The sequence below is a fragment of the Schistosoma haematobium genome, chromosome ZW (assembly GCF_000699445.3).
Source record: "Schistosoma haematobium chromosome ZW, whole genome shotgun sequence".
In the NCBI taxonomy this organism is placed as follows: Eukaryota; Metazoa; Platyhelminthes; class Trematoda; order Strigeidida; family Schistosomatidae; genus Schistosoma; species Schistosoma haematobium.
The window spans coordinates 52,376,672-52,394,410 of NC_067195.1; the positions used below are offsets into that span (position 1 = coordinate 52,376,672).

The 17,739-nt window shown below is 39.9% G+C and overlaps 1 protein-coding gene across 3 annotated transcripts; it reads right to left on the bottom strand.

The window, feature by feature from the left end:
• Positions 1-231: 231 nt before the first annotated feature.
• On the bottom strand, positions 232-15,616 carry FMR1_1 (Synaptic functional regulator fmr1; the record flags this gene model as incomplete). 3 transcript variants are annotated; one of them, XM_035734156.2, is made up of 10 exons in its annotated part: positions 15,511-15,616; positions 15,423-15,475; positions 9,693-9,996; positions 8,847-9,145; positions 6,776-7,214; positions 6,318-6,623; positions 4,975-5,445; positions 4,661-4,782; positions 1,418-1,623; positions 668-828 (listed from the first exon to the last, which is right to left on the bottom strand). In XM_035734156.2, the coding sequence occupies exons 1-10, from the start codon at positions 15,562-15,564 to the stop codon at positions 668-670; spliced, it is 2,415 nt and encodes an 804-aa protein (XP_035589114.2). In that variant the 5' UTR covers positions 15,565-15,616. The 3 variants fall into 3 exon arrangements, with proteins under 3 accessions (XP_051071803.1, XP_051071804.1, XP_035589114.2); XM_051211711.1 differs by having other exon boundaries at positions 232-828; positions 6,318-7,214; XM_051211712.1 differs by lacking the exon at positions 1,418-1,623 and having other exon boundaries at positions 232-828; positions 15,423-15,616.
• Between the last annotated feature and the right edge of the window lie 2,123 nt (positions 15,617-17,739).

Here is a 17,739-nt window from a genome sequence, read left to right on the forward strand (position 1 = left end):
TAATGAGCAAAGTGAGCAGAATACGTATACCTATGTGTAATCTCTGAAACATTTAGGCTCGGACATGCTGATTAAACTTCATATTTAAACTAAGTGTTCCTGTCAAGACGCCTACGTTTTACAAACTTCTAGTATCGATGTTCAAGCAGAAACACAACAGATTCCCAATATTTACAATCGTGCTGTTTACTGAAGAAATGGTTTACCCCACCTCCACATAGAAAAAATAATACGCAAAACCAACAATCTTATTTTCAAAGATCAAAATTTATCGATGGATGGTGGTAGAGAAAAGCTAAAAGATAATCGCCAGTCAATCTGAGGTTGCAATGTAAAAAGGTACAGACTGGTGAGAGAAACAAAGTCATGTTTAATTACACAGTGGTGGCGCGTGTGTAAATGCACTTCAAAAGGCTAAGCGAAAATCTAAACAAACACATGATGTCCTGTCATTGTTGAGATACAGTCCGAAAATGAAAGAACATTTATGCAGAATACTAGGAGGAAGACCATCTACACTGCATACGATTATGAACATTTTGTGGAAAGATAAACCTAATAACTGTAAGAAAGCACATTTTAACTCAAAATAGTTAGCTTTTGGAAAAGGCAACGTATGTAAAAGGACACCATACGATCTTGGTGAAATATCATAAATCCGCAAACATTAACTTGCTCTTGCCTTATTGTGGTTTTGACTACGTCTAGAGGTACCGTTGTTCTGTTTTGATGGTTGGTCGTCATTTACATTATTTGCGCCCAAATTATCATTCTTAATGGCTTTATTGTCAGCTTGTGGATTTCCATGATCACCAGTTGACATTACACCTTAAAAAAATAGGAAAGATAAACATGTGATATTTAGGAACACAAGACAATCAGACACAAACTGGAATATCAAAAAAAACTTAGCACCACTACATGAGTACGATTATCATATAATTACGTATGGGGTTGGCAAAATACATTTTCATGACACGACAATGAAGCAACGAAAATATCTTGTCATAGCGTCTAATAGCCATGTTAGAAAACTCTCGGTTACGTAAAAAGCCTGTTACTGTCAGAACACTTGTTACTTTACCTTCAACGATTTCTTGGAATGAAATGTTTTAAAAAATCAAACCATAAGTCCTCAAATTGTGTGCAGCCATCTAAACAAAAATTCTCAGCACTGAATGAAATTCGACAGAATTTGTTGTGCCCTAGAATTATCTGAGGTGTTGCTCTACGCTTCTAGATATTTATTTTGAAACAGAACTAAAACTAAATCGAATGCCTAGGATTTTCGTGTACTTTAATCGACACACATAATGAAGATTTTCAAAACACTATTTATACAAATCTCAAGAAATCTAACTGTAATATAATGTAAACATAAGTATTTAATAATGAACATCAGTGAAATTAAATATACCGTTAGAATAACAAGAATACGAATCATTGACTGACGATTGACGATTTTTCATATTACTATTGGGTACATCTGACTGGTGGGTATTTTTGCCACGCAGGTGTTGCCCATGAGCATTAGGCGGATGAGATACTTCTTTATCATCCAAAGATTGCTCAGGAACAAAGCTCTCAGGTTGTCGACGACCGCGACCCACAGTTCGATTCCTCCTGAGAAACAGATTTGTTTTCAAAGAATAAGAAATGTCTATATATAATATGACGAAAAACCTTAGTCATACTCGATATAAAGCCTGGGACATATGTCCAGCAACCCAAGTTCCGAAATAACATCAACAAATCGAGGTGAAATTAATCTATTATATGCTATAAGAGTTAAGGTTCTATTACTATTTATGATAAAGACTACTTTTGGCGGATAGAGTTCTAAAAAGGGATAAATTCAGAAAACGAGTATGAATAAAATATTGAAGCCAAAAACTTAGGAAAAGATAAGTCAGTCAGTCAGCTACAACATAGGACCAGACACATATGTGCATCGGTCCAAGTTGCCATACCTCACTAGCGCAGCAAGATGAACACCTGATTCATAAAAGTAGTTAATTCAGAGGTGGTAATATATAAAAGAAAGATTGCAATAAGGATATAATACAGGAAGAAAGAATTAGTTCGTAGAAAGATATGAAGCGATTTTAATCTCATAGTTTAAGGGAAGATAGAGAGTCTATATACCTACGCTATTGTGATCGATTCTGAGCCATGTCATCAAGAGTCTCCAACCATTGGTTACGATAGTCACGTGGACCCCAACCAAGTAGTCTGCATCTACCAACATGGCTCAGACTAGAAGTTAGTGACTTCAAGCACTGATGCCACGTTTTGGTTTGGCCGCCCCTAACTTTCTTCCAACCATCCAGAACACCGGTTAGCATTGCACGTCGTGGTAATCGGTGTTCGGGCATACGTAACACGTGGCCCAACCATCTCAGTCGATGACGATTCACAACCTCATCAACTGATTTACCATCATTCCCTAATACCCTGCGTCTAACCTCACTATTACTTATCCGGTGATCCCAGCAGACGCCAGCAATATTTCTGAGGCATCTGTGGTCAAATACTAGTAGCTTACGAGTGTCTTCTACTCTGAATGGCCATGTTTCGCTGCCGTAAATTAACACAGAACGGACTGCCGCGCAGCATACTCGTCCTTTTATTGATAGACGGATATCTCGCCTTCGCCATAGGTGACGTAAGTTGGCAGAAGCCAAGCGAGCTTTTCGAATCCGTGCTGAGATTTCGTCAGACACCAACCCATTAGGGCTGATCAGACTTCCAAGATAAGTGAAGTTGTCAACGCGTTCGACTACTTCACTCCCTATCCTTAGTTCAGGTGTTAACGCAGACCAGTCCTGAAGCAACAACTTGCATTTAGAGGGAGAGAAGCGCATCCCAAACATTCTGGTATTGTTGCTCAGTGCTACCAAAAGACTCTGCATTCTATCAGCGTCTTCACCAAACAGGACTATATCATCTGCGTATTCTAAGTCGATAAGTAAACCTCCTGGTAAGAGATCAACGCCCGAAAATCCAGTCGACGACAGCGTTATTTCCATCAGTAGGTTTATAACGAAGTTAAACAAGAATGGAGATAGTGGACAGTCTTGACAGACACCACTTGAGGTTGCAAAAGCAGATGACAGTTCGCTATAAGCTCTCACTCGATTTGTAGTGTTCGAGTAAAGAGCCTTCACAAGGTTTATGTACTTCTGAGGTACACCTTTCAATGACAGACACTGCCACAGAATCTCTCGGTCTACAGAATCAAATACTGCTTTCAAGTCAAGAAAGACCACCATTGTCGGACGCCGATAAGCATGCCTATGTTCTAGAACCTGACGAATGGTGAATATGTGGTCGGTGCAGCCACGATCAGGTCTGAAGCCAGCTTGATTCTCTCGTGTTTGCAGTTCACGAGTCTTAGTTAGGCGTCCCATAATTATCGAGGCTAGTATTTTAGATACTATATTAGTTAAACTAATCCCTCTATGGTTGTCACAGGATGATTTTAACCCTATCTTATATATTGGGACGATAAGTGATTGTGACCAGTCAGATGGAATAACGTCTAGCTCCCAGATCTTAGATAAAATATTAGTCAACCTAATCGCTAAAATTGGACCACCATCCTTAAAGACCTCTGGAGCCAATCAATCTGGACCAGCTGCCCTTCCTCGTTTCAGATTAACTATAGTTTTTTGAACTTCTGCTAGAGTTGGGGGACCTACTTCAATGTTCCATTCACACTGTCTGGGAATGGAGGGTAGTTGTAGAGTAGCTGAAGGCCAGCTGAACTGTCCTCTGAAATGTTCCGCCCATCGTTCTAAACGTCTGGACTGAGAGCAGATGAGGGTGTCGTCTTTGTCCGAAATAGTCTGACTTACACTTGACTTATTAATTCCAGTGGGATAGGAAAAGATAAATGAATGTATCTGCACCATTGTGATCGTACCTGAGGCATTTTAGCCAATGTTTCCGGCCACTGACCACGCACATCTCAACCAAGTAGTCTGCATCTACTGACAAAGTTTGGACTTGAACTAATTACATTATATCAGATTATAACAAACATGCATAAATAAGTTCTTAATCTAAAGATGCTTTACACGAGTCTTTGTTAATTATAGCTTATGAAATCAGACAAGGAGTCTTTGGGTTCGTATTTAAAATAGTGAAAAAACATGTAGGTTCTACATTCAAAAGTACTGCCGACGAGAAATTATGACTTAAATTTACTTAGTAAATGTGATTTATTCGAACTATAGCTGTGAAAATCATGGTGAAACAAAAAGGTCTTATGTAAAGTAGGCTACATTTAATACAAATTGTATACTCCAATGTGTGTGAACTACCTTATTTATGCCAACTCTTAATTGATAAAGACTGCTGAGAAAAGTGTATATTATAGATTGAAAAAGTAATAAAAGTAACTGCATTTTAAGGGGGTTCACTATTCAAAAGTGCAACTGACAGGATTGTCAAATATAAAAAATATGAGTCTGTATAATCTATGAAAGTACAATGTTCTACTAAGCTAATAAAGACGAAATACAACCACGAGAGTAAATATTTGATTGGAATCAAAGTATGGAAATAAAGAATACCATTATTCATGAAGTTCGGTCATAAACCAGAAGAAACTTAAAATATAAATTAAATCACAAATTTTTTTAAAATAAATACAAACCCGAAATTCCCACCACCTCTACTAGGCCTGCCATTCGAAATGCGAGTAGGTGATACAGAATCCGATTGGTGATTGAGTTGATTGGTTTGACGCAACTGACTGAACAACGATCTTCGGGCTTCCTACAGTAGAGTAAATAAGATTACAAAAAAACGGGGTAGTATACAATTGCGATGAATAACTTAAACAATTCACATGTGACTGGTTTTATGAAATGACGGAAACACTGTTAAAGCAGTAAACAAATAGATAAATAAAGGACAAAATGTTGATTTTGAATGAAAATATTAAGTTGATACAAGAAAATCACATACTTCTAATTCATCTAGTTCATTCCAATTATCTGCTTGGAATTCAAGTAGTAGACGCATTTTCGCAACAGATGAACGTGTACCAACAAGAGAGAAAGCAGGGGATAAGTCGACGATACCACCGGAGTTCTTGTCATCATTCAAATAACCATCCAGATTGACAGAAAGCTTTTCGTTCCCGTTGTCAGTTTCTTCACCGTTTGATGTATCTTCATGAGCATCGCCATCTGTTACAGAACCTCCACGTTCCAAGTCAACACGTACTGGACAATGACTTTGACGTTGAGCCATTAGTCTGCGTTTTCTAGCGAAAGGATCAAGTAGCTTAGCTCGCCGAACACCTGCAGCTTCTGCTAATTTGCGAATATTCATGCCTTTTGATCCGATCAGTCTACTTGCTAATCGTGGTTGGACTGGAATCTCAACTTCAGTGAAATCCAAAAGATTTCTCACTGCGTGACATGCTTCAATAGTCTGAACGACAAAAAAGTGATAGGATAAAACAGATATAAAGCTTATGAAAAAACTGATTAGTTGGAAATTTATTTCAGAAAGTGTCCGGTACTACTGTTAGACTGAACAATCAACGTACAGATGGAGTAAATTAGTGCCGTAGTATTGATATCTACCACATTGTTGATCGAGTAATATTTGTCGAAATTTTCACTAACTCCCACGTCTGATGTCCGTCGGAACAACGGCTAGCAAAAACGCCTAATAATACCCTAAAATATGGTCCAGAGAATATATCATACTACGCTTTTTTCCTTCTCTCTCTCTCTTTCATATATATATATATATATATATATATATATATATATATATATATATATATATATATATATATACTTTGAGGCTGGATTTAATAGTGTCAACATTATTGTCCAGACTAACGACGACAAAGCAGTTACTAATCTTCTCAGCACACTCCAGAAGAAAATATGGCAGGTTTAATTATCCTATCTACTGGTTGAGCTGAAGCTCCTTATTCCTAATCAGTATCAGTCCGGGTCGCCATACCACATTAGCACAGAGATGTAGTTGTCGATTCAAATCCCGTAGTGGTAGAGACGGTAAGAGTATAAGCAGTAATCAGAAAGGTTAGGGTTTGAAGATGTTATTTAAAGAGCATAATCCAGTGAAATATATTTGGAAAGAGAAAAAAAGACAAGGATGATGAGTCTACCGACTGATATGTGGACCAAAACTTTTGAGATCAGCATTAAACTACAACGTGCCTAAAATCTTTAGTTCAAAAAATAAAACATTTCATTTCAGATTACTTTAACGCTGCAGTTCGGACGGCCGAAAACTGAGATAAACTTATATTAATTACTAAAAATTACCTCGGCTTCTACATGGACTATGCCATCAAAAAGAAGATCCACCGCACGAACTCCAGGTATTCCTCGAGCTTCTTGAATAGTTGCACCACGATGCCCAATAGCGAGACCAATCAAATGTGGCAAAATTCGAAAACGACATTCATAACCAATAATCATCCCACCAGACGCTTGTTTATCACTGGACACAGTTGCTGGCATACTTATAGGTTTACAATGAATTGCAGGAGCATCGCCATCTTCGACATCTAGTTCACCGCTGTTGGACAATTCCAGATCACCAGTCTCCCCTTTGGATAGGTTTCTTAGCTACAAAAGCAGCAATCATACTCGATCATTATATACAACATTTCATAATCCAGACAAATTAAAACAGCCGTGACATCGTCTTAAGCTGCGAAACAATTTAACACTAAAGGTATTTTTTATATCTTGGTGGAACAATTAACAAAAAAACGTACCAAGTGGAATCGAACAGCCAACAAACGAATGTGGCCCAATTCTAAGAAAGTTGCGCGTCGAATTGCTTCAGAAGAACCGGACCAGATATGGAGCAGTACAAGAGGTCCATTGGCTCCAGGTAGACCTGTCAAAAGGATGTTTGGGTCTGTAATCCCTGCTGGACTCAGTGTTCCGGCGATATACGGAACGTTCATCATAGCTGCTTGTGATATCAGAGATGGTGAAGGCCATGTATATGTCGATAGACACAAGGAAGGGCTCATTGATCCATAGTCTGCATGAACCGGTGTATGTCGTCCAGACCCATTTGATCCCTCTTTATCTCCTAGTATCAGTTTCGCAAACGTCCCTGGGAGAAATGGTTCAGAATCACACTGGATAAGACATGGAGCACTACAAAATTTAGCTAAAGTTGAATGCGATTCTGGATTGGCTGCTCTACACAAAAAATAAAATTAGGTTGACAATCAAAAATTACTGACATTAATCCTGAGGAAACACAGAATTTAATATATAAGTCACGTGGTCAAACTAAAAATTACCACTAGAAATTACATTCTTAAGCATCAATTATTTACAGAAACTGAGAAATCAAACAAAAATTCAGCAAATGGTGAACAAAGCTGTTTTAGGGTTTACTTTTTTCACAGGTCCTCCTGTATATTTGTAGCCCACCGCTGTAAAGTATGATCTCTGGAAGTAGAAGTTATATGTATGCTGCTGCTATTTGATTATACATGTCTTTGAAGCACTGCTGGTGTATGATAGTGCCACAAAGTAAGCAATATCCATATGTTACGTGAAGTTAAATAGTTTACTTATGTGGTATGCAATTCCGATTACCGCGTGCTTTGGTGTATTACGTTGGTAGTCCTTGAGATGGGACATACGATGTTGCCGTAGCCGAGACAAGCATCAGGCCATAGGCACTATTAGTTTGAGCTGTGTGGTTTACAGTAGGTTTTCCGTTTAGTAATAGAGAGCTAACCCCCGAAAACCTTAAGGATTGAGACTTGAAAATTAACTGACAATATTTCATCACTTTTTCGTTAGCGATAAAGTACGTAGGTCTCTTCGGTTGCCTTGAATTTCTACGAACAATGAATAAAACGTGGCTCTGTCATTTTTGACTGGATTCCAGAAAACATTAATTTGTTTACAGCAAATAGTAATAGATGATTTGTAATTAACTATTTCGAACTTTTTTAGTAACTATAACAATGGATGACACAAATAATACAAAACCATCAATTAACTATTTTTAATTTACCAGAACTTACCTAAATCCTAGATTTTCGTGTAATTCTGATATATAAACATACCCTTGCAATGTGAAAACCAATCATGAGTGGTCAACTTTATACGGAACGGTTTCAACTAACTACCATCATCAATATGCAACACAATATCATTTTCCGACCTTTGTGACCAGACGAAAATTTCAATACATAAAATTGTGGATTGAAGGTCTCGGGTTACTGATTGTCTGTAAATGTCGGATTTATTCTAGGGTTACGGATTATAAACAGCCTGTGGACTAGAATTACATCTATTCAAGTATCAGGTACGTAAAATGTCGGTAAAACAACTTACTTTAATACATTTCTGACGAAGTGAAACCAAGAAATTACACGAATACTTGAATATATTGTTAACTGCATACAAATATAGCACTGCACAGGAGTCATATATCGGGGTGAAAATAGCAATTCTATTCAACATCAATGTTATTGACGTTGTTGAATTTAGTATCGGATTACCGAAGACTGTACTAACTCATTTGCTTAACTTTATCAATCGTAATTCTACTTTGGTCGATAGCACTTGCGTTATAGAATAATTAATCACTACTCCATCGTATCTGTACATTGTTGCACAAACGAAAACGATTCGCATACAAGTCACAAGTAAGTTTATTATCTCCATTTAAAAGTTCCAATAGAATGAAAAGAATTAAAGTAAACAACGAAATAGAGAACTGTGATATTCTACATACAATGAGCACTGCAGGTGAGGACTAAAAATTCCATCTAAAGTGCTAGGTAGCTCATAATAATACACTGAACTTACAATCGATACAAGTAAGCTGGAATGCAAATACTGTGACGATGAAGGATTCCTGGGATTAACAAATTATTCGATTCGACTAAGTTGTCCTTAATGAAGCCCGACGTCAAAGTACCCGCTTGAGATCGATCCTCCGTATGATCACACGAAAACTTGCCATTCCATGGAACTCGAATTTCCGTTACCTTGACAAGAGTTGAGCGATATGGCAAGACTACAGAACCAAGTCCAATTAAATGAGGCATGGCATGTGCAGTTGGTTTGTCTTCTACACCAGTGTACTCCTGTAATGGGGCAGCAACCTGGAAGGGAAAGTCGATTGTTTTTAAGGTAACTAACTATATTTTCTTTACAAAATACTAGGTAATAGCATGTAACTGTACAATACAGACACAAACATATTATACAAAGAAATACAAAACTACTGTTTAAACATACCCTTACCATTAATGCAGACAACGTAGCTGCTAAAGCTATATTACGCAGTCGTTATTAAAGATCATACGCTGCGATTTCAGCCTGACAAGTATATGGAGCAAGCATGATCATTAGCCTAAATAAAACATAAGTCGTATGGCAGCTTACAAACACAGTCCGCACTTGAAAAACATCATAAGTGCGACATTACACTTGAATATGATTGATCAAGTGGTGATGATAGTTAAATGCGATTACAAAATCCAACGTTATAACCGTTAAGGAGACAAGATTCGAATATTCCACTTTCTGCTAGGTTGTCTAGCTAATAACCCAATAAGAATTGCTAGTAATAGCAGTGTTAAAATAAATGTATGCCAAATGATAGCTTTGCAATAATGATAATAATCACAAGGATGAGAATGAATATACCTCGACATGTGCGAAGCCACCTTGTATGGTAAGAACTCGACCAGGCCACCACGCCCCAGGTGGACCACTAGACATGGTTTCTACAGAGTCGCTCGTTTCTACATCTGCTGTACTTTTTTTCTTTGCAGTTGAACCAGAATCTAGCCAGACTTCAACAGAATCTCTGAGTGAGAAGTTATGATTTGAATTATGAGACGTTTCCTCATTTTCAGACGAACCAGAATGGACATCCAGCTTGTCGTTGATCGAAAACGCATTTGGGGCCAACTGAAGCTCGGAAAGACCGACTTTAATTGTACAGTGACTATAGTTGGTAAAGGAAAATCGTGATAGAGATACAGGTTTTAACAAACCACATTAAAAAATACTTATAGTTAACAGTAAATTTGATGAACTCGGTCGTAAGCAACGTAGAGACTTGTACGTACATCGGTTCATGTTGACATACCATATTACTACAGACATGCCATAGTAGTATAAGTAGTAAAGACGTTTTGAGAAAATATGGATTCGTGGGGAAAAATCATACAACACAGGAGCTTAGGATATAAGAGAAGACAGAGAATGCAGCTGCGCTATTGAAAACGATTTTGAGCAATTTCACCAAAAGTATTTAACCACTGGTTACGACAGCTGTGCGAAATACCAGGTAGTCTGGATTTACCTACACAACTCAGTTTAACGAAAAGACTATTTGAGCTGACGTCACGTTTCTAATTGGCCACCCCTAGCTGTTTTCTAACGCATTTCTGCACCATTAAGTATCAACCCTCTATGTACGCGGTGGTTAGACAGATATTACGATTGTTAAGTACCCTGTGTATAACCACAAAGTAAATCCGTTATTCCATGAAAGGGGAGTTACCAATCAATAAAATCGAATGCTCCCTATGGATTAAGAGAAATTCCCCCAAATGCCCTGGTACGGCAGAGAGTGGGGATAGTCCGCTCTCCCTCTCGAAATACTCCCACACGGCCACGCGTATACCGCCTCTGCCAGGGAAGTCCTATTCACTGCTTTCTCATGGCGGGGTGTTGTTTACGAAAATGAGAGGACGAAAAGCGAATGTCCGGCGCTTTAACCGGATCCCAAACCAATGATACACATGGGCTCCAATATCCTGTAGGAACAAATGGCGTATGAGCCAATCGTTGGTCACCGTCTACCATGGGACTGCATCTCCTTACGATGCTCCACTGCCTTGTGGATCAGACCTTTAGGTCAAAGGCTCGGGGTGTGGCTCCCTAAGAAAACCACCTGCTTCGATCTGGGCACCCGGGCAGTATCACAGACCACACACAAACATGAACTGCCTATAATTATGGAAACTACTTTACTTGCTTCAACTAACAATCAAATTATTATTATTATGATTATTATTATTACTGTTATTATTATTTACCACATTATTCAACACTCTTTTATACTTATACAGCGGCTTGTCTTTGGTGGAAATTCGACTGTATCTAGACGTTCTCTAATCACTGTCCGGTTGAAAATTGTATGTTACCACTGAATATGAGTACTGAAGCAGTTTTTCTGAAACCACGTGCACCATTCAAACTGGCTGCCTTCAACGTTCGCACACTTAAGCAGGTCGGAAAACAGATAGGACTGGCTATGTCTTTGGAAAGTCTTAATTTCGATGTCTGCTGTCTATCCGAGACCCGTATTCAAGACTCTGGTGAAGTACTACAAATTCGCTCTCCATTTGTCGCTTCAAAAGCTTGTTTTACATGCGTTTATCCGGAGACCTTGTGGCATCTTAGTCTGGTCTTGCTGGCGTTAGTGTCGCACTAAGCGCTAGAGCTGAGGCAGCACTAATCGATTGGATCCCCATTAACAGTCGGTTATGTGCTGATAGATTAGAAAGTTCCATCAAAGTGAGAAGAAATCGGCGCGAGAAACGATGTGTCTTTTCGTCATCTCCGCCTATGCCCCGACAGATTGCAGCCCGGATGCAATCAAGGATGAGTTTTACAACCAGTTATCTGTTCTTCTCCAGAAAGTGCGTTCGACAGATATTGTAGTACTAGCCGGAGACTTGAATGCTCAGGTCGGGCGTCTAGGCACAGAAGAGAGTCGTTTAGGTGGCCGATGGGGACTTTTTGGTCGCAGCACAGATAACGGGGACCGTCTACTGCAACTGTGCACAGATCACAACCTGTTTCTGGCTAGCACTAACTTTCGGCACAGTCATCGCCGATGTGCCCCGTGACGTCCTCCATCTGAATCTCAAGCCTGGACTCAGATTGATCACATCGCGATCCGAGCCACTGGCAGCGAGAAGTCTGGTGTGAGTGAAACAATCTGCGAGGATGATGGGATGCCAATCACTAACATCCATCGACGTCTTAGACGATGGACAGAATTTTTCGAAGGGCAGTTCGACTGGCCTGCTGCTCCGGCAACATCGGTCAGACTGTCCTGCCCTCCATGGCCGGTGACGACTGATCCACCAGATGAGGCGGAAATCCGCAAGGAACTCCAACTCTTGAAGCGTTACAAATCACCTGGCCCAGATGACTTACCTCCGGCTCTTTATAAAGATGGTGGTGACTTTCCAGCTAAGGAACTGACAACGTTGTTTACAAAGGTTTGGGAGCTAGAGAGTGTACCAACGTCATGGAATGAGTCGATAGTTGTCCCTATCTTTAAAAGGGTTCACGTCGTTCCTGCAACAACTATCTGGGGATAAGTCTACTTCCGATTGCGTCCAAGCCATTGGCTTCCGTCATACTTCGTAGGTTGTTCAAAACCCGAGAAAGATTGACTCGCGAGGAGCAGGCTGGTTTTCGTTCTGGTCGAGGATGTATTGATCATGTCTTCACCCTCCGCCAAATGTTAGAACACCGTCATACTTATCAAAGGCCAACAATCGTAGTGTTTCTTGACGTCAGGACTGCCTTCGATTCGTTGGATAGGACTGTTCTCTGGGATTGTCTATTGAAGAAGGGTGTGCCTGAGAAGTTTAGTAACATCCTAAAAGCCCTATATACAAACACCTCAGGCAGAGTGAGGGCATACAACCACCTCTCTCCATTGTTCCATCCGAGCAGTGGGGTTAGGCAGGGTTGCCCAATCTCACCATTCCTCTTCAACTTTGCCATCGATGACATTCTGGAAACAGCTGTGATGGATGTAAGTAATGGTGGTGTGGATCTGTTGCCTGGAGAAAACTTCTCGACCTTGAGTATGCTGATGATATTGTCTTACTGTGCGATAATGCCCAAGGCATGCAATCCACACTTAATCAGTTGGCAATCAGTGTCCGTAGGTATGGTATGTGCTTTGCACCTTCGAAGTGCAAAGCACTTCCACAAGACTGGCAGGATTCTAATCCTGTACTCATCCTGGATGGTGAGCAGATAGAAGTAGTCGAGAAGTTCGTGTACCTAGGTAGCTGCATAAGTGCTGGTGGTGGCGTGAGTGATGAGATCAATGCACGTATAGTGAAAGCCAGAGCGGCTTATGCCAATCTGGGCCACCTTTGGCGCCTTCGTGATGTTAGTCTGCCTGTAAAAGGTCGGATCTACAACGCGTCGGTGAGGGCAGTTTTGCTCTATGCTTGTGAAGCCTGACCTCTCCGAGTTGAGGATGTTAGACGACTCTCTGTGTTCGATCATCGCTGTCTCCGAAGGATTGCTGACATCCAGTGGCACCACCATGTTAGTAATGCAGAGGTTCGGCATCGTGTGTTCGGACACAGAGATGATAATGCAATCGATGTCACCATCTTGAAACACCGACTTCGGTGGCTTGGACATGTTCTACGAATGTCGTCCCAGAGAATTCCACGTCGTGCATTATTTGCCGACGCTGGGACTGGTTGGAAGAAGCGGAGAGGTGGTCAATGCATGACATGGTGTCGTGGTATGAAGGAAAGCTGTAAAGGACTGGCTTCTGTTGGTCCTTCACGACTCCCTGGCTGGGATCCGAGAGATGGTGCTACACAGTGGCTAGAGACGTTATCAGATATAGCTCAGAATAGAAGCCAGTGGCGTTCCTGCTGTAACCTTCTTTTACTTTCTTCATAAAATGTGGTTGCTTCTTCCTTAACTGAAAGATTTCTTCTGATTGTACATTTCCGTTCCCTCATTATTACTATTATTAGTACTACACTACCTTACACCAACCTCTTCGTTATTGTTCTCTTTTTTTTGCGCTCCTTACCTTTTTTTTCTCTTCGAATTCTCATCGTTTTGTGTGGCGCATATATACTGGCGCTCTCTTGTACCAATATTTATGTGTTCAAATAAATAAATTATTTAAGAGAAATAACCACGATTGAGAGTTAACAGATGTGTCTGTGTTACAGAACATGACAAAGGCCTAATATTTAGTCTACAAATCCACGCTTAAGTCGGAAACCGATCTGACTTTTCCGGGTTTGCTTTCTGTGACCCTCAACTAATCATTAGATTATTATTTGGGGTAAAATTTTAGACACCTACTTGAGTGAACGGAGTCCTGATACAATGCCAAAAGATTCGACCCAACAGTTATATCTTGATTGATTGAAGAATGCGTGATCTAAAAGCCAGCTTCCTTGGATTGCCTATGACACTTTATCGTGCTTATTTTGTGTTTACATTCTGTATACAAGCATGTTATGTTATCACACAAAAAAATTATCTATCTGGCTAATGATCTCGGCTTCAATGTCTAATTATTTGGAGGCCTAAGTCAATAATACGGTTTCTTGAGTACCCTTTAATCGGTCAAATTATATCGTTGTGTTCAGTTATCAACTAGTACCTTAATAACGGATTTCGACAATCGGAAACTATGCCCATTTGGATCACATAAAACCTTTGCAACAATTACTTAGTTCTTATGTACGCTCTTACTAACTCAATCGAGACCAGTCAACGATAACAAGACTAAAATCTGAGAATATGGTTCGAAAAAACAGACCCCATTTTCGATTAAAAGATGAGTTTTGCAGATAGACCTTCAACCTTCATCATAAAGCAAGGTGCTCGAACGTAGCAATCGTATAAGGTACAATGATGAGATAAAGTATTCAGTATTTTATAAAATTGCCAGACCGACTGCCAAGCCCATCAACCATACATCAAGGTGTAGTTAAGGCATGTGTTACACAGATCTAGCCGACACATACCTTGGTTCTAATCCTAATTAGCATTGTTATAAGAGGGGAGAAAGTAGACACCAGCGCATGATGCCAATTCACCGCGACATCGAGTGATGACTGAAGCCAAGTCAGCACGAGCTGATTTTAATAATCTTAAGTAGTGGATATAGTTTATGCAATTTAACAGGAAATCATGAAGATTAGTGATCAAAAATAACCTTATTCAAAACGGAAAAAGAAAATTCCTACCGTGATGAAAATCCTGGGTTTGTACAGTGTAATGTGAAGTGCTTACAACAGGACTATAACGAATAGTGGTTAGAAGAGTAGTGTATACGCTTATACGTTTATGGCGATAAACGGCCACCATCTTGTAATGAAAAGGTTTTATCAACTAGCTTGACCGAACCAACATACTAAGTAATATTTCTACAGATGGAGCTATCAATCAACCATAATCAAGTATGGCAGTTTAGCAGTTAATACCTCTACAAATGAGTAGCAAACTAATCACTTGTTCAGAAAATTATTCTTTGGAAAAGTGCCCGCATGCATTGTTTAAGTATTAATTGCTTTTGATAACGACGGTATAAAACCACTTTTTTCAATACATTTACAATGAGCTACTTACTTTGCAGTATACCGTATTGTACACACCGTTTTTTCAATGCCAACCAACAGTGCCTGGAACGAAAATCATATTAATTGTTTTTCACTACCGGAATCTTTTGGTGTTCGGATCCAATCTGTTCAACCGGGATAGTCAACTCCATCGCCAACTAACAAACAAACAGATAGGCAACGCAGTGGTCTTCAAGGTTAATTATAGGAATAAAACAAACAAAACGTGAAACCCCTGGAGGGTATTTGCAAAGCCACTGAAACATATACTTTGAAAACAAACATAACTCAGTGACTAATGCTAAGAAAATTCAAAACCGAAGTCTGTCAAGTTTTTCAATGTTGAGGTGGCATAATTTTGTCTGAAAAACATAAACAAAACGTGCAATTAACATACGTCGTACAAAATAGTTCCAGTTGTCCAGGTCTAAGGATCAAAACGGCATGTTAGGAACAACCGACTTCATTCACAGTCGGCACAACCTGCACTCAAACAGCCTAAGAGAATATTCTCGTACATAAACAACAGAACAAGATGCATCATTGGATTCCCAAACTAATTAAAGAAGAGAGTGAATCTGAAATGGTGGAGGAGGATCAGGAAAAGGCAGAGGCTGACTATTTTGGGGCAGATATCACTCAGGAACCTCTTCTAGACAAAAAACCTAACCCAAATAATGAGTCAGCAAACCACCTGCTCACCGTAGACTTTGATCAAGACGATTTACTTAAGGCTCTTAGCACTTTAGACATGTGAAAGTCAACAGGAACAGATGAAATACACCCAAATATCTCGAGACGTATTGAACAATATATCTCGGCCCCACTGACTGTGATATTCAATATGTCACTTGACCAAGGCGTGTTACCTATGGACTGGAAGGATGCAACCGTCACTCCCGTACATAAAGAAGGACCAAGGCAACTTTCATCGAACTACGGACCTGTAAGCCTCATCAGTGTTGTATTTAAAATATTGGAAGAAATAGTCAGACAGACCATAACGACAACTGTGGAAAAATATAAGCTGTTAAACAGCGAACAACATAGTTTTAGAAAGGGTTTAACTTGTACAACGAACTTCCATATAGCAGGAAAATACTGAATGAAAGCGCTAGGCAACGGAAAATAAGTGGATGTTGTCTACATAGACTTTAGTAAGGCATTTGACAAGGTGCAAACAAATAGAGTGCTATTGAAGTTAAAAAATCTTGGTATTGCCTGACCTCTTTTAATATGACTTAAGGATTTCCGAGTAGGTCGTAGAGAGAGAGTAAGAATAAATTCGAAGTACTCCACCTGGAGAAGAGTACTTAATGGGGTACCTCAAGTTTCTGTCGTAGATCTTTTACGTTTTATACAGTATGTAGATGATTTCCCAAGCTGCTGGTGGATGCGTTCTACCAACCCATTTGCTTGTGGATGGTACGTGGTCTTTCAGAAGCGAGTGATTCTTAATAGTGTGGTCAGACAACGGAAAAGTCCGGATTCAAACTGGCATCCGCGATCTGTAGTGATAGTTTATGGTCAGCCAAACTTGCTACATATCGTTCGACGAAGTTACGAGCCACTGTTTCACCAGTAATGTACTTGATGGGTACTGCTTCTGGCCATCGAGTGAAACGGTCTACGCAGGTTAAGAGGTAAGGGTATACATTTGAATCCGGTAAAGGTCCTACCAAATCCAGATGAACATGGTCGAAACGAGCATCGGGAGTTTTAAACGAGCCTAAGGGACATTTATTGTGTCTGATAACCTTAGATTTTTGGCAGCTTACACAGGAGCGTGCCCACTCCCCCATATCTTTATTCATGCCAGGCCAGCAAAACCGTTCTGCTATAAGCTTGATGGTTGCACGGACACCTGGATGAGAAAGTTTGTGTAATGTATTGAAGACATTGCGTCGATAATGTTTCGGTACGATTGGACGATCCCTACCTGTAGATGTGTCACATAATAGGGTTTCCTTACCTGTTCCCATCTTTATCATACGCGGTTTATGGTTGTTGAGGATAACTCGTGCTGAAGATCAATGTATTCTTTTTGAAGCTAGGTGAGTAGGAGAAGGTCGATCCCTTGAAAACTATTCAAGGAAGTTGGCAAAGGTTGCCAGGAGTGGTGAACCCATCGTTGTAAGACTCCTCCGATTGCTGAGCCGGATGCGTCTACTGTGATACTAATGGGCGCTTGGGTGTCCTGATGTGCGAACATGGTTGCCTTTGCGATAAGTCACTTAACCGTGGGGAATACCTTTCGTGCGGTATCGTCCAAATTCATGGATTTCGGTTAGCGGTTTCATAATCGACGCGCATTTGGGTATGAATCG